The 22,742-nt window shown below is 35.3% G+C and overlaps 1 protein-coding gene across 1 annotated transcript in view; it reads left to right on the top strand.

Moving 5' to 3' along the window:
* NUP54 (nucleoporin 54) overlaps nt 1–22,742 on the top strand; it is a 32,346-nt gene that overhangs the window by 7,748 nt on the left and 1,856 nt on the right. The window contains exons 4-11 of the mRNA XM_055588827.1: nt 3,922–4,148; nt 5,738–5,925; nt 6,624–6,820; nt 8,523–8,577; nt 8,997–9,090; nt 17,135–17,242; nt 21,276–21,395; nt 21,702–21,812. Coding sequence (XP_055444802.1) covers nt 3,922–4,148; nt 5,738–5,925; nt 6,624–6,820; nt 8,523–8,577; nt 8,997–9,090; nt 17,135–17,242; nt 21,276–21,395; nt 21,702–21,812 — 1,100 coding nt within the window. The remainder of the gene's footprint in view (nt 1–3,921; nt 4,149–5,737; nt 5,926–6,623; nt 6,821–8,522; nt 8,578–8,996; nt 9,091–17,134; nt 17,243–21,275; nt 21,396–21,701; nt 21,813–22,742) is intronic.

Below are 22,742 nucleotides of genomic sequence, written 5' to 3'. Positions count from 1 at the left end.
TCACATCTCACTTCAGCTATTGCTGCCTATCATCCTCTTCTCCCCTTTATAATCTACTTGGAACAGATGTAAAAGAATGGGATCCCCTGCTGCTATCTTCTGTTACCTCTTAGACTACACTGTTTGGTTTCTAAATTCTTTCTTTACCCATTCAAGTGTGTGTGTTAGTTGATCAGTTGTGTCTGACTCTTTGCAACCTCCTGGACTGTAACCCACCAGGTTCCTCTGTCCACAGAATTCTTCAGGCAATAATACTGGAATGGGTATTATATCCCCTTTTCCAGGGGATCTTCCTAACCCAGCGATCGAACCCTGGTCTCCCACATTGCAGGCAGATTCTTTGCCATCTGAGCCGTCAGGGAAGCCCAATCAAGTAATTAAGGTCATTAATCTCTCAAATCCACTGAACATCCACTGTTCTTAAATTGTGAAAAAGTCTAACATACAAAAATAGAACAGTAAAATGACCCCATGGTCTACCAAATAAATTGAACAAAAATCAGAATCTACCACATTTGCTTTCTCTGTCTCCTCCCTCCTCGTCTTTTTTTTTTTAATTGCTGAAGTACTTTAAAGCAAACCCCAAACATATCATTTCACCCCTATTTTACTGCTTTACTGTACTTTTCTCTTTAAAACCATGGAGTCATTCCAACTCACAACTCCTTGGTATCAGCTAATACCCATTTCTTAATCAGATTTCCCCTTATGTCTCAGTAAAGTTTTCTTCAGTTGGCTTGTTGAAATCATGATCCAAAGTCACACATTTACTTTCTTGTTATGTCTGTTAGTATAGAGAATTCTTCTTAGTATAGATAGCTTCTTTCTTAAGGTTTTTTTTTTTTTTTTTTTTTTAACCTGGCTCATGAATTGTTGAAGAAATTGAACCAGTTGTGCTGTGAAATATCCCCTATTCTACATTTCTTTGTTTCCTTGTAGAATCATTTAACTTTATGCCCCATATTTCTGGTGCATGAAGTTAGCTTTTAGGTAATAAAAAGTTTGACTTTTTAGCATGAATACTCTGCAGGTGGTGCTGTGTGCTTCCTGTTAAGAGACTGTCTCCTTTCGAGATGCTAAGATTGACCGGTTGGTTCAGGTGGTGAGAGCTGATCTATAAAGTTCCCCATCATTCTTAACCTAATGCGCTCATTAACTGATGGTCATTGCCTCAATCAGTTACTTTATTAGGAGTTGCAGAATGGTGACTTTCTAATTCTGCCCTGTCTTCCACACTGAAATTCTTCTGTAAAAGGAGTTTTTCTTTATCCCTTTTCCCCACAAGACTGCTTGGTCACCCTGAAATAGAATTTGTATAGGAAAGGCATAATAAATTCTTTCTTTTTAATTGATAGTATTTGTAAGAAGTTTTTGGTTCTTGATTATTTCCAGTGGTATCCAAGGAGTTGAGAGTTTTCTAAATTTTCTACTTTTACTTTTAAAAATTATCATTTTGAATGCATGAGATTAATAAATTGGATATGTTTGAGTTGGTTACATTCATTATTCTTTTTGATGCTGAGATTGTCACATTTTTGGCCTGTGTGAGCCCTCAGCTTCAGTGATAGTCTGATCTTTTTTTTCTCCTACCCTGTTGTTTAGTAGTCCATATTCCTTTTGCCAGCTCATCTTCCCCTCTTCTTTGACACATAGATTTGCATATGCTGTTATTCTTTGCTGCTACCCCTGGCCTGGCTGACTACTTCTTTTAGACCTTAGCTGAAGTTCTAATGGAGTAGCCTTCTCTTGACCCTCCTGCCCGAGGCTTGATTAGCTCCCTCATTTAGGACTCTCAGGGCCTCTACTTCTTTGAGGCACTTATCACAACTGTGAGTATTTGTTCGATATGCTCAGTTTGTTTAAAGAACCAGTCTTGTTTACCACCATATCCTTAGTTTTTGCCTCTCTGTCTGACACTTAGGAAGTATTCAGTAAATACTTGTTGCATGAATACATGGTGCAAGAATAAATGAAAGTATGTATTAACATATGTGTATGATATATAAAACCAGGAGACTATATTGTCAGGAAATCTAAGGGAGAATAGTTTTTCAAGGAGGATATGTATTCCATGAAAGCTGAAGATTTTCAATAGCATGAGGGCCCTGCCCTGAAAAGATAGAATGGTGTGAGAAGTCTAATATGGTAAGGCTTTCAAAGAATCTATTAGATTTTGTTATTTGTGTTTCTGAAATGCCTACTCACTAGTGCACTCTGAGTAGACTAGTGTGGTTGGAATCCAATGTAAAGTGTAGATTAGTACAGATGATAGTTTGCTAATCTTACTTAAAAACTGAGGATGATAAAGCCTAGGGATTTTTTGTTAGAGGCTACAGAGTGAGCTTATAGTAAATCAGTATTCAAGTCTTCTGGCTTCTAGTCCACTTCTTTACCATTTTCATAAATGCCCATTTGGGAATTAATAATACTCATGTGGAGGGTAACAGCAGCCTCTCTTTAGCCCTGTAGAAGGCCCACTGGCCTTTTGGTACTTAAAATCTTTAGAGCTGAAGGAAAACTTAAATGTCATCCAATATAGTGGTCCTAAAACTTGGGTCATTTTGGTATTCATGATTTTTCTTCTATCTACATACTATTTGTATTCTTGTTAAATAATTTTCTTTAAATCAATTTACTTTTAAACATTAAATGTGTTTATTTTGAAAGAAAAGTTAATACTGCTGCTACAAATGGAAAACCAGTATCACTTGCTATAAAGAAACAATAATTGAACTTAAGTCCACAGAAAATATAATAGTGTGAATTCTAGCTTGATACCTTTGCTTAAGCTCTTGAGTCTTAGATTTGTTCGCCCCTTTGTTAAAAAGTGAGATAAGCAGATGACATGAGATGACAATTATATATATAATTAATTAAAAGAAGTTTTTGTTATATGATTTACTTCATTTAGTGATTCCACTATTGCTTGACATCTATAGTTTCATATACCAAGGTTATTTCCTTATCTAGCACTCTGGAAATACTGATCTAACAACTCAGCCCTTCTTTAAATTGTAACACGGGGTAAATGACTTGTCTAAAGTTACACAGCCAGCTAAAGCTTTAGCTTAGGATTTGTCCATTTGTTGATTTTTTTTCACTATATATTTCTTTGCACTAAGAAAATGAAATTGTTTATTAAGCTGATATTACATGACATTGATATAATTATTCTTTTTGCTTATTTTGTGTCCTCCAATTTGTATATATTGTATAAATATATCAGTAGTAAATGTTGTTTTAAAAAATAATTCTGCAACTTCACAGACTTTAACCTTTTTTTGGTGTGGGTCTAGTATTAATTCATGAATCTAATTTGTGTCTAATGGAACTGGTTGCATTAAGATGATATTAGACATGCCACTTTGACATTATAAAGATTGTCCTAGCATATTAGTTTTCTATTATTGCCGTAGCTAAATGTCACAAGCTTTATAACTTAAAACATACTACTTTACAGTTCTGGAGATCAGAAAACCAGAAAAAAGTTTCACTGAGCTAAAATCAAGGCACTGAGAAGACTGCATTACATCTGGAGGCTCTGGGAGAGAATGCATTCCCTTGCCTTGTCCAGCTTCTGGAGTCCACATTTCTTGGCTTATAGCTCCTTTTCCCATCTTCAAAGCTAGCAGCATAGCATCTGCAAATCTCACTTTGACTCTGACCTTCCTCTTCCCTTTTAAGGATGCTTATATTATGTTGAACTCACTCTGATAATCCAGGATGGTCTCAGCTTAATTAATTGAATCATATCTGCAAAGTCCCTTTCTCTGTGCAAGGTAACATATTTACAGGTTCTGGGGATTAAGATGTGGATCTTTTGGGGTGAGGTGGTGGGCTTTATTCTGCTAACTGTATCTAGCATCTGAATTGATTGATTTAAAAAAAAAAAAACAAACTAATTTGGGGGTAAATTTTTAGCATTAGGTGGTCTCTTCAGTCAGCCTACACAAGCTCCTGCCCAGTCCAACCAGCTGATAAATACTGCAAGTGCCCTTTCTGCTCCAACACTACTGGGAGATGAAAGAGATGCTATTTTGGCAAAATGGAATCAACTACAAGCCTTCTGGGGAACAGGAAAAGGATATTTCAACAATAACATTCCACCCGTAGAATTCACACTAGAAAATCCCTTTTGCCGGTTTAAGGTATTGATACTGCTTTTGATCATCACTTGAAGAGTGTATGAGAGAATGTGATGTTTGGGTTAAAATAATACTAAGGAAACAATTGCTTGGTTTTTTTTTTTTAGTACTCGTTGAACATGGTACAGTAACAACACTTTGGTTTTAAAAGTACAGAAATATGAAATTGAGATAAAATTGAGTAATTTCTTATGTATGTGTGATTGAGATGGCTAGGATATGACTGAAGAAAAGTGTGACTAGAGTGTCGTTTTTAACAGGAAAAAAATGTTAAATGGTCTGCTTGGCACCTGTAAAGGAGAGACCCAAAACTAGAATTTAGCTGGATGTGAAAGCCATTACAACAATATGGTCTATTTTCTTTGTTCTGATTCCATGCCTACCAAACAACTTTCTTGTTTGAATTTAACTTCTTAGACATTCTGCTCCTCAGTCAGTGAGAGTATTAGGTCAGCTTGGTGATGTATTTTTCATAAAAAATTAGCATATTACAATTCAGTTTACGTGGCAATCCAAGGAAATTTTAATTTCGCTCCCTAGGTTAATGTTGTTCCTGGGTAAGAAAGTTTCTCTTTATAATTATGTGACCTTAGAGCACAGATTGGTGGAAAGAATCATTACATATTCCCATATTCTTCAAGTTTTGTTGGCCTGTGTCAGCCTCTTAAACCTAATTATTGTGTATATAAGCTGGTGTTTAGAATTGCAAGGCTGAAAATTAGACCTTTGAACATGGCTAAACAACAAAAAGGGACCAACCTATCTTGTTAGAGAATATCTCTATCTCATCTCTCTGCAAAAAGAAAGTATGTCTTTCGAGTGTATATAGTTGAAAATTTAATATTAAGAGATATGTAGTAGACATAGGTTGAATATAACAATTTAATTTTTTTATAATTGCTATATTAATATACATATGGTAAAATGCATAATGAACTAGTCTAAAGTGAGTTTAGATTTTTTAAAAATTACATTATAAATGATGACAAAAGAGAAAAAAGACTTCTGTCTAAAAGAGTAATTCTAAAAAAGTATAGTTTGTCATATTTAATAAATTATGTAAACAGCTAACCTGTTCTATATTACATGAAACCATAAAATAATGTAGACATTCTTTGTAGCATTTATAAGTTGATGGTATTATTATGGTACTTTAAAAGTATTTATTTAGTAAATAATTTCTTTATATGTCTTTAAACTTTGCTTAAATTTCATGAGTCAGATAGATAGTAAAAAGTAAGTTACATTTGATCCATGACTTTGGCAGCCATTTTTAGGGCATGCAGAGTTGTTTCCACAGTGTTCAGAAACACCCAACATTGGGTATCAGTTTTCAGCGGAGAAAGCTATTTAGTTACTCTGTAGGAGAGAAAATTTTAATTTCACTCTCTATGTTATTCTTGGGTAAGAAAGTTTCTCTTTGTAATCTTGTGACCTCCTAGGGCACAGAGTGGCGGAGGGAATCATTACATAGTTCCTTTGTTACCAGACATTAAGCTATTTTTCCCATTTTAGCAGATAGTAAGCTGTTAATATTAAACACTTGATTTGAGATCTGTACATGTTTTTGATATTGTTTTGTCATTCCACAGGCTGTAGGTTATAGTTGCATGCCCAATAATAAAGATGAAGATGGGCTAGTGGTTTTAGTTTTCAACAAAAAAGAAACAGATATTCGAAGCCAGCAACAGCAATTGGTAGAATCATTGCATAAAGTTTTGGGAGGAAACCAGACCCTTACTGTAAATGTAGAGGGTATTAAAACATTGCCAGATGATCAGTAAGTATACATTAAATGTTCTATTTGTTTCTGTGTACCTTGGCTCAAAAAGAGTGATCAACACAACAAAAACAGTGTTTTTGTTGTTAAAGCACAAATTAAATCTCAAAGCAGAATGTTATTTCTTAGCTAGTGATTCTTCAGTATTTATAGAAACATTTATTTAAAAGTCTTTTTCTTAATCTTGGGTTTCATTAGATGCTAATAATTTCTTTAATTTTTCATTTAGAAATAGGAGGAAACATAATCGTGGCTGTGTGCAAATCAGGGGCCACAAAGATGTTACTGCAATGTTTTAACTGATTACTGTTCATGTTCATTCATGGATAAATATCAACTTCCCTTGTCCTGTATATAATTGTCATACTTAGTGGCAAGACATTTGCTTTAGAATATTTTGGGTTAGAAGAATTATTAGTTAGATATAGTAACTGAAATCAGATTTTACTTTTTGTTCTATAAACTGCAATGAAGCAACCATTAAGTTTCAACAGAATCTCCAAAGTACTTCTTGATTCTGGTGGGGAAAAAAAATTAAAATAGGACTTGCAGCTAAACATACCTTTACAGATAATATCTTATTTGTCTGTCTCATTTCTGAATTCAGCTAGCACCCTTCTAAAGTCACATACTGCGTTAATATTTGTGGCTGTGAGTTGTATGCTCCGTATTTTATAACTTGGTTATCTTTCCCCCAGGACAGAAGTTGTCATTTATGTTGTTGAGCGTTCTCCAAATGGTACTTCAAGAAGAGTTCCAGCTACAACATTGTATGCCCATTTTGAACAAACCAATATTAAAACACAATTGCAGCAACTTGGTGTAACCCTTTCTATGACTAGAACAGAGCTTTCTCCTGCACAGATCAAACAGCTTTTACAGAATCCTCCTGCTGGTATGTCTCCAGAGTCATGGGGTTGAGGAAATGAAAAGTTTGGAAATACATGCTTCCTCTATTTGGGGAGCTGTTGCTTAGTTATTAATGTTAATGAAACCAGTGTCAGCCTATCACATCTGCTTATTTGGGACATAGGTTTGAATGTTCTTATTGTACTTATTCATTTATTTAATTTTTTGTATTGTATAGCTAATTATGTTTGTTAGAAATTTTGTTGAGCAGTGATGAACTAAAGGAAAATAGCCCATAATCCACCTACCCAAAGATAATTCAGTCTTAATATTTTATTTTTGTTTAGCTTATGTCTTAACTTATAACTGAGTATTCAGGTAAAACCTGAATGTGTTCTCATGTAAAAGATTCCAGATGGCATATCTCAATTGACTGAGTGACAGATCTTTACCTCTCTTCCGCAGAAGTAACTACTATTAATAACTTATTGAACTTTATCAATCCTTTATCTGTGATTTTATTGTAAGCATTTCTGTCTATATTTATATATAAAGTCCTTGAAAAAGGAATTCTGAACTACACATTTACTACAACCTGCCTTTCTGCTTATAGTATTCGTTAATGCTTTCCATGTCAGTACATAAAGATAAATCTTACTCTTTTTAAAAAACTGCGTGGAATACTGTGGATGTACCTTACTGTATTTAACCTCTAGGCTATTTCTACCTTTGCACTATTATAAACTATGTAACAGTTAACCTCCTTGTAAAGTTGTCTTAAAATGCACAGCAGTGTATTTTTTTTAAGAATAGACTCCTGGTAGTGAAATTTTCAAGTCCAGATTATGTATACAGTCAGCCCTCTGTATCCGGGGGCTCCACATCTGCACCTTCAACTAACCACAGGTCCAAAACAGGAAATAAATTTTAGGAAGCTCCAAAAAAACAAAACTTGAATTGCTGCACCTTGGCAGCTATTTTCATAGCATTTCATTGTATTAGGTATTACAAGTAACCCACAAGTGATTTAAAGTGTATGGGAGGATGGGTGTAGGTTATATGCAAATATTATTAATACTGTACCCTTTCTTACAAGGGACTTGAGCATCTGCAGGGAGTGGGGTGGGTCCTGAACCCCACCCTCTGCAGATATCAGAGGGTCAGCAGTACTTCATGTATTGTTATTAGGTACTGCCAAATTGCCCTCCAGAGCAAGTTCAGCCATTTACATTCATAATAGGAGTGTGCTACTTTTCCTCACATTTTTTATTTTTCTAATGTTTTCTCATTCTGCTCTATTTTTGCCAACAATGGAGATAATCAGTCTTTTTAATTTTTCCACTCTTTTGGCAAAAAGTTAATACTTTCATTTGCATTTCCCTATTACTAAAGTTGACCAGCTTTTTGTATATTAGCCACATTTATAATATTTGTGAATTACCTATTCATGTTCTTTGCCCATTTTCTATTTAATTTTTTGTCTTTGTGATTTAGAGGAGCTTTTCCTATATTCTGGAGATTAATCTATTATCCTATTATAGATACTTGTTTTTGAGGTACTTTTTTTTTTTTTTTTTAATCTGTATCTTACAAAACAATTTTTTGTTCTTGTTGTGGTCATATTTGGCAATCATTTTTCATTATAGATTTTAGGTTTTGTGTCTCACTTTAGGAGGGCCTTTCCCATACAAATATTATAAAAATGGGAAATAGTTCCTTTTAGAAAAAATATTTCTTTTTTATGGTAGGTGTTGATCCTATTATCTGGGAACAAGCCAAGGTGGATAACCCTGATTCTGAAAAGTAAGTGTATTTTCATCTTGTTTTTTTATACAGACTAATATTTACTACCAGGGAAGCAGATGCAAGCTGTTAACTATAATTCTTACATTTAAAGTGAGTTTATCTTCCTTTTCATTCTTTTTTAAAGAATGTTGATTATAATCAGGCCGCATTGTGCAGTGAAAAGATTAAAATCTGAGTCATAGTGCTCTAATTATATATTTGCATTTAATACTGCAGTTTTTTACCACACTGTATTTCCTCACTCATAAAATCAGGTTGGATGAAATTTCTGTGGTGTAACACTTGATTTCATAGTCATAGATCTGCCTTTTAACCCTAGAAATGTAAATTATAGGAATGTTATTATGAAAACCTTACCTTGTATTTCGTAATAATATAGGCTTTGGTCTGAAAATTGACCATTTGTGTTTCTTCAGGTTAATTCCTGTACCAATGGTGGGTTTCAAAGAACTTCTTCGAAGACTGAAGGTTCAAGATCAGATGACTAAGCAGCATCAGACCAGATTAGATGTAAGGATCTAGCTTCGTTCTCTGGGCCTAGGAGTAGTAGAGGGGTTACAAACCTTGGTTCTTACCATGTGTTTTAGTTACTGTTTTGTCTTATGAGAAACTGTATAGTGTATACTACAAATTAACAATTATACTTTTACACAACTTATTTATTTATAGAACCTCCAAAAATCATGTAAATCTGATTTAACAATGAGTTTAGAATTGTTGACTTTAGCAAATAGACTTATTGATTCTTTGGCTGGAATTGAAAAGATTATTTTATTAAACACTTTTATTTATGGGGCCTTATAAAAATGAGGGCTACAATTATGATTGTGTTGTCATAGTACATTATAATCATAGGTTAACGAAGCAAATTTTAAATTACTGAATGCTTAAATCTTAACATTTTTAAAGTAGACTTTTGTAATCAAATGCTTAAAGGTTCTAGAGGTCACTTCCAAGTCCTCTTATGTGGAACTCCTAATTAGGTATTCATTCAGACACTATTTGAGTAATGAAGCGCTTCTGTTTTATGAAGCAACCCATTTCTTTGTCAGCTCGCTCTGATTGATGCTGGTTCTCTTTCTTACAATGACTCAAAATCTGTCTTACTATAATTTATATCCATTTTCTCAGGCTTGCTTTGTAGGTAACCACTATGTTTCTATGACATCCCTATAGATATTTGAACATCATGATCATTTTTTCTTCTTAGTATTTTCTCTGGCTAAAAATTCCAACATGGTTTTTGAATGTTACATGATACCCAGGCCTTATCTTAGACTCCGTCAGTTCAGTTCAGTCGCTCAGTCATGTCTGACTCTTCGCAACCCCATGAATTGCAGCACACCAGGCCTCCCTGTCCATCCCAACTCCTGGAGTTCACCCAAACTCAGGTACATCAAGTCAGTGATGCCCTCCAGCCATCTCATCCTCTGTCGTCCCCTTTTCCTCCTGCCCCCAATCCCTCCCAGCATCAGGGTCTTTTCCAATGAGGCAACTCTTTGCATGAGGTGGCCAAAGTACTGGAGTTTCAGCCTCAGCATCAGTCCTTCCAATGAACACCCAGGACTGGTCTCCTTTAGGATGGACGGGTTGGATCTCCTTGCAGTCCAAGGGACTCTCACGAGTCTTCTCCAACACCACAATTCAAAAGCATCAATTCTTCGGTGCTCACCTTTCTTCACAGTCCAACTCTTAGATCCATACATGACCACTGGAAAAATCACAGCCTTGACTAGACGGACATTTGTTGGCAAAGTAATGTCTCTGCTTTTGAATATGCTATCTAGGTTGGTCATAACTTTCCTTCCAAGGAGTAAGCATCTTTTAATTTCATGGCTGCAGTCACCATCTGCAGTGATTTGGGAGCCCAAAAAAATAAAGTCTGACACTGTTTCCACTGTTGGCCCATCTATTTCCCATATAGTGATGGGACCAGATGCCATAATCTTAGTTTTATGAATGTTGAGCTTTAAGCCAACTTTTTCACTCTCCTCTTTCACTTTCATCAAGAGGCTTTTTAGTTCCTCTTCACTTTCTGCCATAAGGGTGGTGTCATCTGCATATCTGAGGTTATTGATATTTCTCCCGGCAATCTTGATTCCAGCTTGTGCTTCTTCCAGCCCAGCGTTTCTCATGATGTACTCTGCATAGAAGTTAAATAAGCAGGGTGACAATATACAGCCTTAACGTACTCCTTTTCCTATATGGAGCCAGTCTGTTGTTCCATGTCCAGTTGTAATTGTTGCTTCCTGACCTGCATACAAATTTCTCAAGAGGGAGGTCAGGTGGTCTGGTATTCCCATCTCTTTCAGAATTTTCCATAGAGTCAATAAAGCAAAAATAGATGTTTTTTCAGGAACTCTCTTGCTTTTTCCATGATCCAGCAGATGTTGGCAATTTGATCTCTGGTTCTTCTGCCTTTTCTAAAACCAGCTTGAACATCTGGAAGTTCATGGTTCACGTATTGCTGAAGCCTGGCTTGGAGAATTTTGAGCATTACTTGACTAGTGTGTGAGATGAGTGCAATTGTGCGGTAGTTTGAGCATTCTTTGGCGTTGCCTTTCTTTGGGATTGGAATGAAAAGTGACCTTTTCCAGTCCTGTGGCCACTGCTGAGTTTTCCAAATTTGCTGGCATATTGAGTGCAGCACTTTCACAGCATCATATTTCAGGATTTGAAATAGCTCAACTGGAATTCCATCACCTCCGCTAGCTTTGTTCATAGTGATGCTTTCTAAGGCCCACTTGACTTCACATTCCAGGATGTCTGGCTCCAGGTGAGTGATCACACCATTGTGATTATCTGGGCCATGAAGATCTTTTTTGTATAGTTCTTCTGTGTATTCTTGGCCACCTGTTCTTAATATCTTCTGCTTCTATTAGGCCCATACCATTTCTGTCCTTTATCGAGCCCATCTTTGCATGAAATGTTCTCTTGGTATCTCTGATTTTCTTGAAGAGATCTCTAGTCTTTCCCTTTCTGTTGTTTTCCTCTATATCTTTGGATTGATCCCTGAGGAAGGCTTTCTTATCTCTCCTTGCTATTCTTTGGAACTCTGCATTCAAATGGGAATATCTTTCCTTTTCTCCTTTGCTTTCTGCTTCTCTTCATTTCATAGCTATTTGTAAGGCCTCCTCAGACAGCCATTTTGCTTTTTCGCATTTCTTTTCCATGGAGATGGTCTTGGTCCCTGTCTCCTGTACAGTGTCATGAACCTCCATCCACAGTTCATCAGGCACTCTGTGTATCAGATCTAGTCCCTTAAATCTATTTCTCACTTCCACTGTATAATCATAAGGGATTTGATTTAGGTCATACCTGAATGGTCTAGTGGTTTTCCCTACTTTCTTCAATTTAAGTCTGAATTTGGCAACAAGGAGTTCATGATCTGAGCCACAGTAAGCTCCCAGTCTTGTTTTTGCTGACTGTATAGAGCTTCTCCATCTTTGGCTGGAGAACAGAATGGCAAACCACTTTAGTATTCTTGCCTTGAGAACCCCATGAACAGTATGAAAAGGCAAAATGATAGGATACTGAAAGAGGAACTCCCCAGGTCGGTAGGTGCCCAATATGCTACTGGAGATCAGTGGAGAAATAACTCCAGAAAAAATGAACGGATGGAGCCAAAGCAAAAACATATCCAGTTGTGGATGTGACTGGTGATAGAAGCAAGGTCCGATGCTGTAAAGAGCAGTATTGCATAGGAACCTGGAATGTCAGGTCCATGAATCAAGGCAAATTGGAAGTGGTCAAACAGGAGATGGCAAGAGTGAACGTTGACATTTGAGGAATCAGCGAACTCAAATGGACTGGAATGGGTGAATTTAACTCAGATGACCATTATATCTACTACTGTGGGTGGGAATCCCTTAGAAGAAATGGAGTAGCCATCATGGTCAACAAAAGAGTCCGAAATGCAGTACTTGGATGCAATCTCAAAAACAACAGAATGATCTCTGTTCGTTTCCAAGGCAAACCATTCAGTATCACAGTGATCCAAGTCTATGCCCTAACCAGTAACTCTGAAGAAGCTGAAGTGGAACAGTTCTATGAAGACCTACAAGACCTTTTAGAACTAACAGCCAAAAAAGATGTCCTTTTCATTATAGGGGACTGGAATGCAAAAGTAGGAAGTCAAGAAACACCTGGAGTAACAGGCAAATTTGGCCTTGGAATACGGAATGAAGCAGGGCAAAGGCTAATAGAGTTGCCAGAACGCACTGGTCATAGCAAACACCCTTTTCCAACAACACAAGAGAAGACTCTACACATGGACATCACCCTATGGTCAACACCAGAAATCAGACTGATTATCTTAGACTAGGTATACTGAATTTATTGGCATCACTTTTAAAATGAGTTGTGCATAGTACTATAAATGGGGTGTGACCAAAGTTCTTGAAAGTAAGGACAAAGAAGCTATTATTTGTGCTTATTTTTGTCAGTTTTGCTAGAAGTTTGTCAATTTTATTGATCTTTTCGAAGAGCAAGTTCTTGGTTTTACTTTTTTTTTTTTTTTTTTTTTCTAGTTTTCTGTTTACAGTTTTATAAATTTTGGCTCTTAACCATTTCCTTTATTCTACTTGCTTTGGGTTTATTTTTCTCTTCTTTTTCTGGTTTCTTAAGGTAGCAGCTTAGGGTATTGAGACTTCTAATAAAGGCATTTGATGCTATTAATTTTCTTCTAAGTACTGCTTTACCTGAATCCCCAAAATTTTGATAATGTTGTATTTGTCATCTTTGATTCATTAAAAATTTTTTTTAATTTAATTTGTCTGTGTTGGGCCCCAGTTGCGGCACACGGGATCTTCCACCTTCCTTGAGGCACATGTGATCTTTAGCACGTGTGAACTCTTAGTTGCATCACGTGGGACCTAGTTCCCTGACCAGGGATTGAACCCAGGTCCCCTGCATTGGGAGCTCGGAGTCTTAATCATTGGACCACCAGGAAGGTGCCATATTTTTTATTTCCTTTGATGGTTCTATTTGACTATTGTGGTTTAAGTGTTTGGAGATTTTCCTTTTATTCTGTTGTTATCTAATCTAACTCTGTTATTGTCAGAGAACTTTTGTTATGATTTCAGTTCTTTTAACTTTGTAAAGGTTTTAATCCATAGGCCTATGAAAAGAATGTGTGTTCTGCTGTTCTTGGAGTCTTCTGTTGGTGTCAGTGAGATCCATTTGATACATTGCTCAGTTCTTCTAAGTTCTTGTTGATTTTTCTACTGATTGTTTATTTTTGGATGTGCTGAGTCTTCACTGCTACATGGCGTTCTCCAGTTGTAGAGAGCGAGGGCTACTCTAGTTTTGCAGTATGTGGACTTCTCATTGCAGTGGCTTCTCCTGCGGTGCACAGGCTTAACAGTTGTGGGGCACAGTCTTGGTCACTCCGTGGAATGTGGGATCTTTTCAGATCAGGGATCAAACCCATGTCTCCTGCATTGGCAAGCGGATTCTTAACCAGTGAACCACCAGGGAAGCCCTACAAGTTCTGTTTTAAGAGGAGAGTTGAAGTCTCCGGCTGTAGTTATAGATTTGTCTTTTTCTCCTTTCAGGTTTGCTGTTAGGTACGTATGTATCTAGGATTGTTATATTTTCTTGGCATACACCATAATGTTCCTCTTTATGCTTAGCAATTATCTTTGCTTGGAAGTCAGCTTTCTCTGATATCACATAAAGCCACTCTAGCTTTCTTTTGACTAGTGATTTTGTATCTTTTCCATCCTTTTAACTTACCTTTATCATGTTTGAAGTAAGTTTTTTGTAGATAGCATAAAATTTAGACTTAGGCCTGGAATCTTACTGTTAACTGTTTGCTCTGTTTTTCTTTCCTCTCTTTTCTTCTGGGTTATTTGGACATTTTTTAGTATTCTGTTTTTAATTTATTGTCATTTCACCTATCATTTGTTTTAGTAATTGGTTGAGTGTTAGATCTTATTGGGGTGTGTGGTGATGATTTTGTCCCCCGGGACACATTTGGCAGTATCCAGACACTTGTTCGGTTGTTACAGCTGGGCGAGGGTGGTGGTTATGGTCATGATGGTGGTGTGTGCAACAGTTATCTAGCAGGTAGAAGCCAGGATTCTGATAAACATCCTACAGTGGACAGAACAGTACCACTGCAATGAAGAATTATCTGGCCCAAATTAATAGTGTTAAAAGTGAGAAACTCTTCTCTGTATACCATAATGTATCTCCTTGCACCAGAGGTAATAGGTTTTCTTGGAGTTATCAGCATGATGGCCACTTCTAGGTTTAGGGCTGTGTTGAAACCAAACTGAGGGCAAAATTATGGTAAACTCACCGCTAGTTCAGTGGTACTTCAAATTCAGAGTCCTCAGATGGTTGCCCATGCATTCTGTTCATTTTACATCTGTCTTCAACAGGAAAGAGAGAGCAGCATGTATCTAGTCATTTGGTCTAGATCAAAATTGTTCATATTGTTTGCCTGTTTTTCTGATGGACTGCATATCTTTTCTTTTTGAATTTCAGGAGTTCATCTTTTATTCCAGATTTTAATCCATCGTCTAACATTTTTAAAATTTCCTACTTTTCTTATTTCTCTGCTAATTCTGTCTGTAGTGTCCATAGTTGAAGAGTTTTATTTTGTTGTTATTTACAATGCTGTGTTAATTTCTCCTGTACAGCAAAGTGATTCCGTTTTTTTATATATATTTATATATATATTCTTTTTCATATTCTTTTCCATTTTGGTGTATTGCAGGATATTAAATACAGTTCCCTGTGCGATAAGTAGGGTCTTGTTTATGAAAATCTTAATTTTAATGTAATGATAGCCATTGTTTTTTTTGGCCTTGTCTTATTTTGGGGGAATTTTCTTAAGAAATCATTCCTCATTCAAGGTCTTTAGAGTCTGCAGGTTTTTTTCTATTATTGTAGAGTTTAACCTTTCACAGTTGAGTCTTCTGTCCTCATGGAATTCACTTTATATACTATATGATATGAACTTTCTCTAAATAGTAGCTTATTTTTTCCAGTGTTATCCACAAAACACAGATACTTTCCTCAATGATTTATCAAAGCATTTACCAAACAAAGTTTCCATATATATGTGATATAGTCTGTTCTTAAATCAGTTTCACATTTTTTTTACTCTTACAGCTTTGCAGTATATTTTAAAGATATGTGGTAGAGTGGATCTCCAGCCTTTGTTCTTCTCACACTTTTAAAGCTCTTTATGGATCTTCATCCTTCTATAACAGTTTTAGAATTGAGTTTGTCAGAATGCTAGAATTTTAGTTGGAATTGCATTAAATATATAATTGAATCTTAGTAATATTAAGTTATTCCATCATGAACATGTTCCTTTTCTCATTGAAGTCTCTTGTGTCTTTTGTAATAGTTTTAAAATAAATTTTAAAAATTGTAGGCATTTTTTCTTGGTTAATTTCTAGATTGTTTTAGTGTTTGTCAATAAATACTTTGAGTGGTAACATTTCTATTTTTTATTACTACTGCTGCTATAGAATAATAATTACTCTTGTTGTCTAGAAGCCCTGCAAACTTTTCAAAATTGGGATGGAGAGGGTGCCTGGGTTACATAAAATTTGGTCACCTAATTGTGTCCCTTCAACATGGCCTGGCATTGAAGTTTCCTTAAAAGGTGACATGTGTAGGTAAACATGCTAAAATATGTCTTGTACAATCTTCTTACACTCTTACTTATAACATCTCAATATAAGCCAGTGTCACAGAATGATTAATGATGATAGGAACAATCATAATGGGCTTAATTTTGATCAGGAATCTTAAATGAACTAGGATTTTAACTAATTCTGTAAGGTTAAGGTAGAACAGTAGGATTTTAGGCCAAGCAAAGAACAAATTAAATATCTGCAGAGACATAAAAATGTCTCAGTTGTGTAATTAATATCCTTCCTTTCTCCCTCCACTCTGAGCCTATCTCTCCATAGTATTCTGTTAAACTTACTATCGGACCATATACTATACAGGACTTCCTTGGTGGCTCAGACAGTAAAGAAGCCACCTGCAATGCAGGAAACTTGGGTTTGATCCCTGGGTTGGGAAGATGCCCTGGAGGAGGGCATGGCAACCCACTCCAGTATGCTTGCCTGGAGAATCCCCATGGACAGAGGTGCTGACGGGCTACAGTCCATAGGGTCGCAAACAGTCAGACACAACTGAGCGACTAAGCAGTGTATACTATACTTTCTTCAAGTAGTTAGATTTAATTGTCTCTTAAGGCTCCTGCATGTCACTTTATAGATCTTAACTTTTATACTTTTCATGGCCTGGTTGTTGGCTCTGTTCCATAGTATTCAAATTCCTTAGTTACTTCAGAAGAATATGTTTTATTATTCTATACACTTTGCCTCATCACTAAAGTTCCTGGAGCTCTAAAGAAATTTTTGAATGGTACGTTTTAACTTCTGGATGTACAAAAGTGGAAGAAATACAAAAGTAGATTTAAAGGAGTTTATATTTTGAGAGATGAATCTCAGGCTCATCTTTTGTGTGTAGTAAACTTAATAGTTGTGCTACTTTATTTACCTTAAAAAATTGTTTTAAACAGATAATATCCGAAGATATTGGTGAATTACAGAAGAATCAAACTACAACCATGGCCAAAATTGCACAATACAAGAGGAAACTTATGGACCTTTCCCACAGAACTCTACAGGTAGTGATTTGGATTTTTTTTTTTTTCAACATTTATAAGACTATATACATGATGGAAGTGCTAAATATGGATTTTTGCAATAGAAAAAAAAAGACTAAAAGGAAATAATAATAGTCTGAAAGTACCAAACTTTCTCATTAAAACTTATAACTGAGGTTAGATCTCTGGAGAGGATTGGGTGAAGAAAGTGAAAATATTCTAAAACTTGCATTTTATTGAGAGGGTAGGAGGAAAGCAGTGAGAAAATGAATCATCTTTATGATGTAGCAAAAATATGCATCAGATCATTAATATCTTGTTTTCATAAAAATAGCAAGTATAACCATTAATGAATGAAAAGCAACAAAAGAACTTGCAAATTAACAAGGAAATAAAAGAATGAATACCAACTTGAAATTTATCATGAAATTGAAATTATCATGAAAACAAACATTATATAGCAGAAATTTGGATGGAAATTTATAGCCTTAAAAAACTTCATTTTTTAAAGATACAAGATGCAAAAAATAGAGAACTTAGTACTCAAGGAAAAATATTATCAAGATAAGCCAAAAGGAACCAGTAAGAGGGAAATAAAGATGATGTGGAATGATTGAAGCAGAAAACAATCATAGTAGAATAAGTTGAAGAGCTGTTTCTTTAAAAAGACCATTAAAATGGCTAAATATGAATCTGAAGAAGGAAAAAAAGACTCATCTCATGAGCCTAAAGACAGAAAAGAAAAATTAGAAGTAAGAAAGGAGATAATACCACATACATTCACAAGAAAATAAGAAAATACTACAGTGGAATTCAAAGCAATAAATTTAGATGTTAGATGATTTTCTAGCAAAATGGAAATTATTTAAATTGACCTACAGAAAAAAAATCTTAAATAGACAAACACCATAGAAGCAATTGGGAAAGTTATTAAAGATCCAACAGCGGAAAAAGCACAAAGGTCAAATAGATTCATTTGTCTAAACATTAATGAGCTAATTCTAAAGTTACTTTATTTCAGACAAAAAGAAAAATATAGCTGTTTTTTTTTTAACAGTTTGAGATATAATCATATACCATACAATTCACCTATTTAATTGATTTTTAGTATATTCACAACTTTGTACAACCATCACCACAATCAAGTTTTAGAACATTTGCATCACTCTAAATTAAAAAAAAACACAATACCCATAAGCAGCAACTCCCCATTTCATCCTAAACCCCCTAGCCGTAGGCAACAACTTTGCATTTTTATGGATTTGCCTATTTTTTAACGCTTCTTGTAAATGAAATCATAAAATATGTGGTATTTTTTGACTGGCTTTCTCAGAATAATATTTTCAGTGTTCATTCATGTTGTAGCATGTAACAGTACTTCCTTTTTATTGCTGAATAATATTTCATTGTATGATTAACAGATTTTATCTCTTCATCAATCTATGAACATTTTGGTTGTTTAAACTTTTTTGGCTATTCTGAATGTTACTATTAACACTTGTGTACAAGTGTTTATGTGGATACATGCTTTTGTTTCTCTTGGGATACATAAGCCAAGGTTGGCAATTGCTTGGTAATGTGTACCTCTGTGTTCAACCTTTTCAATAACCAAATTATTTTTCCAGAGCAGCTGCAGCATTTTACATCAGTTTTTAGTACCCCCAAATAAAAATTTATAAACAGATAATTCTAATAGAGGTGCAGATTATACTAAGTAAGACAAACCAGACTGAAAGGCTATATATTATTCCATTTATATGATATCATGCAAAAGGCACAGCGACAGGTATGTAATAGATCAGTAGTTGCTAGGAGCGGCAGTAAAGGAGAGGAGACTACAAGGAGCAGGAGGGAACTTTTTGGGTGATGGAAATGTTCTATATCTTGATTATGGTGATGGGTAACCTGTGTTCATCTAAATACATAGAACTGTACTCCTAAAAAGGGTGAATTTTGTTGTATGTGGATTATAACTCAGTAAATCTGACCAAAGAAAACAAGTGCAGAAAACCTAAGTGAAATATAAGAGAATCCAGCTATTATCAAATTCTAAAGGAATGTAATTTTTTTCTTAAAGGAATATACTTTGACTAAGGTTAATTTCAGGAATGGAAGGTTGGTTCTATAACAGGATCTATGAACATAATTTATCCTAGCAACACATGGAAGGAAAATATGTAAGTTTTTGTAAATAAGCAGGGTAATTAAACTAGTATAAAACAATGAAAAGAGATTATCTCTTTGCTGATGATATGACTGTGTATCTAGAAAACCCAAGGAAATAAATAATAGAATGTGGTAAGATGGCTAAATATGAGATTTTTAGTGTTTCTTTATACTAAATCAGTGTTAGTGTTTTAAAATCAGTGTTTTAAAAATCAGTGTTTCTTTATACTATTAAAGGAAATAAGAGTATTCCATTCATTATCATGAAAAAACTGTAAAATACTTAGGAATAAATTTGTGAGGAAAATATACAATCTGAATTAACGTTTTCGCAGATAGATTAAACCATATTCTCAGATGAGAAAATATCTACTTTATAAATTTTAAGAGTGAATTACAGCTTTAAACAAACTGATTAAAATCTTTCAGTACATAAGTAAGGATAACTTTTGAGAATAGATTCAGGAAAACAAACAAGAAATAATGTAGCGGACTTGCTTTATCAAATTTTAGAAACTATTTAAAGTTCTTGTAATCAAATTAACATGGGCTTGGTGTAAGATTAGACATAAAGATCCACAGAACAGAATAGAGAATCCAGAAATAGATGCACATTGTATCTTAATATGAAAAAGGTGATATTTCAATTCACTGGGTTTAGTTAATAATGCTAGTAATTGTCTGTCCATCTGGAAAATTTGACCACTGTATCACACCATGTACCAGTTAGCTCCAGGTTCTTCTGTCCTCGGGGATTCTCCAGGCAAGAATACTGGAGTGGATTGCCATGCTGTCCTCCAAGGGATCTTCCCAACCCAAGGATCAAACCCCGGTCTCCCGCACTGCAGGCCGATTCTTTACCATCTGAGCCACCAGGGAAGCCCATATACAAAAACAAGGGGTATTAAAGACTTAACTCTTAAGAAATTTATGAAGCTACATGAACAACCTAGGGATTGAAGAGACATGTAGCCAGAAAACCAGAAACTGTAAAACAAAATTGACTAACAAAAATTTTGTATAGCAAAAGAAAACGGAAGCCATTTGTTAGTAGTCAAGTGATTTTAGAAAATTGTGAATTTGCAAACAGCACTGATTTTTGTTCTAAATATTTGTATCTTACAAAGAAGTGCTACATTTTGACCCCTAAAACCCCAATTGAAATACAGGCAAATGTGTAAAGGCAATTCACAGAAGGGCAGATGTGGAGTAGTTCTTACCTGGTGGAAGATGGTCCTTCAACATTCAAGGTGGGGGTGGAATCCCCTGGTGGTCCAGTGGTTAAAGCTCCCCAATTCCACTGCAGGGAGTCTGGGTTCAATCCCTGGTCAAAGAACTAAGATCCGAACTGATCCCAGAAGCCAAGTGGCCAAGAAAGAAAAAAACAATCAAGGGGATGCAGATTTTTAAAAAAGAAAAATTGTGTGATGCTTTAGTACTCATCAGATTGGAAAAACTTTAAACGTCATTACCTATTGCTGACAGAAATGTGTGGAAAAGGGTAGTCTTATGTGTGTCTTACGAATACATAAGTTGCTAGGATATTTGGGAAAGCAATCTAGCAGCTTCTGAAGACTGAACACACCTACCTTTAAACCCAGCAATCTTGAATTCATGACAGTCTATACCAGTAAAAAAACTAGAAACTATATATCCCCCTCGATATAAGAATGCTTAATTATTGGCTAATCATGAAAATTATGTGGTCATTAAAAGTAAATTCATGTAACTTGCCTAATAAGAATGGGCAAACAATTCAAATCTTGAACTGTTATGATTCTAACTATTGTATTTAGCTAATTTCTTTCAACAGTTGATGTGTAATAAAATTACCTGCATAAATGAAAAGAGATAATTCTATTGTTATTGTTGGGCTTTCTTTGTGTAGGTCCTAATCAAACAGGAAATTCAGAGGAAGAGTGGGTATGCCATCCAAGCTGATGAAGAGCAGTTGCGAGTTCAGCTAGATACAATTCAGGGTGAACTAAATGCCCCTACTCAGTTTAAGGTAAGACCATAAAGCTAGAATTTGTTTCAGGTGGCTCAGAAATGTTACTTGGTCTTCAAAAAGACCAAGTACATGTTCTTTATTAAGTACATATTCTTTTTAATTAAAACTTGCTTTCTAAAGTAGACTCTTAATCATGATGTACTGGACGTGTATTAATTGTATGATTGTATTAATGTTTCAAATGAAGTACAAAAGGAGAATTGAAACGCCTTTAATTATAGTAGTATCCATCCTTTTAAAACATTCTCTTAGAAATGGTTGCTGTTGTGAGCAGTTATAATTCAACTCAGTATTATTTTTAAGGGCCGACTAAATGAACTGATGTCCCAAATCAGGATGCAGAATCACTTTGGAGCAGTCAAATCTGAAGAAAGATACTACATAGACGCAGATCTGTTACGAGAAATCAAGCAGGTAAGTTTTCCACTCGAGTGCACTTTTTAAAAGGTGAATTCCCGTCCATAAGGATGGCTATTATCCAAAACAAAACACCCTCCAGAAAATAACACGTTTAGAGGATGTAAAGAAAATGGAACTGTCGTGCATTGCTAGTGGCAATGTAAAATGATATACACAGGCAGTGTGAAAAATGCTTCCTTAAAATATTAAATATAGAATTATAATACAGTCCCGCAATTCTACTTCTGGAATGTACCTCTAAGAATTGAACGTAGTGACTCAGATATTTGCATGCCCATGTTCATAGAAGCATTATTCACAGTAGCCAAAGTGGAAGCAATCCAGGTGTCAACAGATGGGTAAGTAGACAAAATATGGTATATGTATACAATGGAATATTAGCCTTAAAAAGGCAGGCAGTTTATACACACATACGCATCATGGATGAACTTTGAAGACATTATGTGAAATAAGCCAGTTATTTGAAAGGACAAAAGTTTTAGGATTCCATTTATATGGTGTACCCAAGAGTAGAATGGTAGTTGCTGAAGGGAGGGTTACTGATCCCATCAGCCTTCAGGGGACCTGGGTGGAGGCTACAGGATCCAAGACCTCAGACCACTTGCCTAAGGCTCACTTCTAGGAAAACATTAGGAAGTACTACTGTAGCTTACTTTCATTAGTATAAATACAGATTGGTTTAATGAAAGCTGTTCATCCATTCAGCAACTGTCTAAAAATATTAAGATGGCAAACTTTGTGGAACATATTAGATAGGACTAATTGGCATGTCCTGAGGATTTTAGGTAGTTATAAATGTCCTTATTTATCTAATTTTATTATGTGCTTTAGAATGAATATTGCTGTTTTATGCAACTAAAAACTAGTTTGGCTCTTGGGTTCTCAAAAAGTTATCAGTTCAGTTCAGTCGCTCAGTCGTGTCCA

The sequence above is a fragment of the Bubalus kerabau genome, chromosome 7, assembly GCF_029407905.1.
Source record: "Bubalus kerabau isolate K-KA32 ecotype Philippines breed swamp buffalo chromosome 7, PCC_UOA_SB_1v2, whole genome shotgun sequence".
NCBI lineage: Eukaryota > Metazoa > Chordata > Mammalia > Artiodactyla > Bovidae > Bubalus > Bubalus kerabau.
Note: the sequence above shows the minus strand (reverse complement) of the source record. Positions and strands in the feature narration are given on the sequence as shown.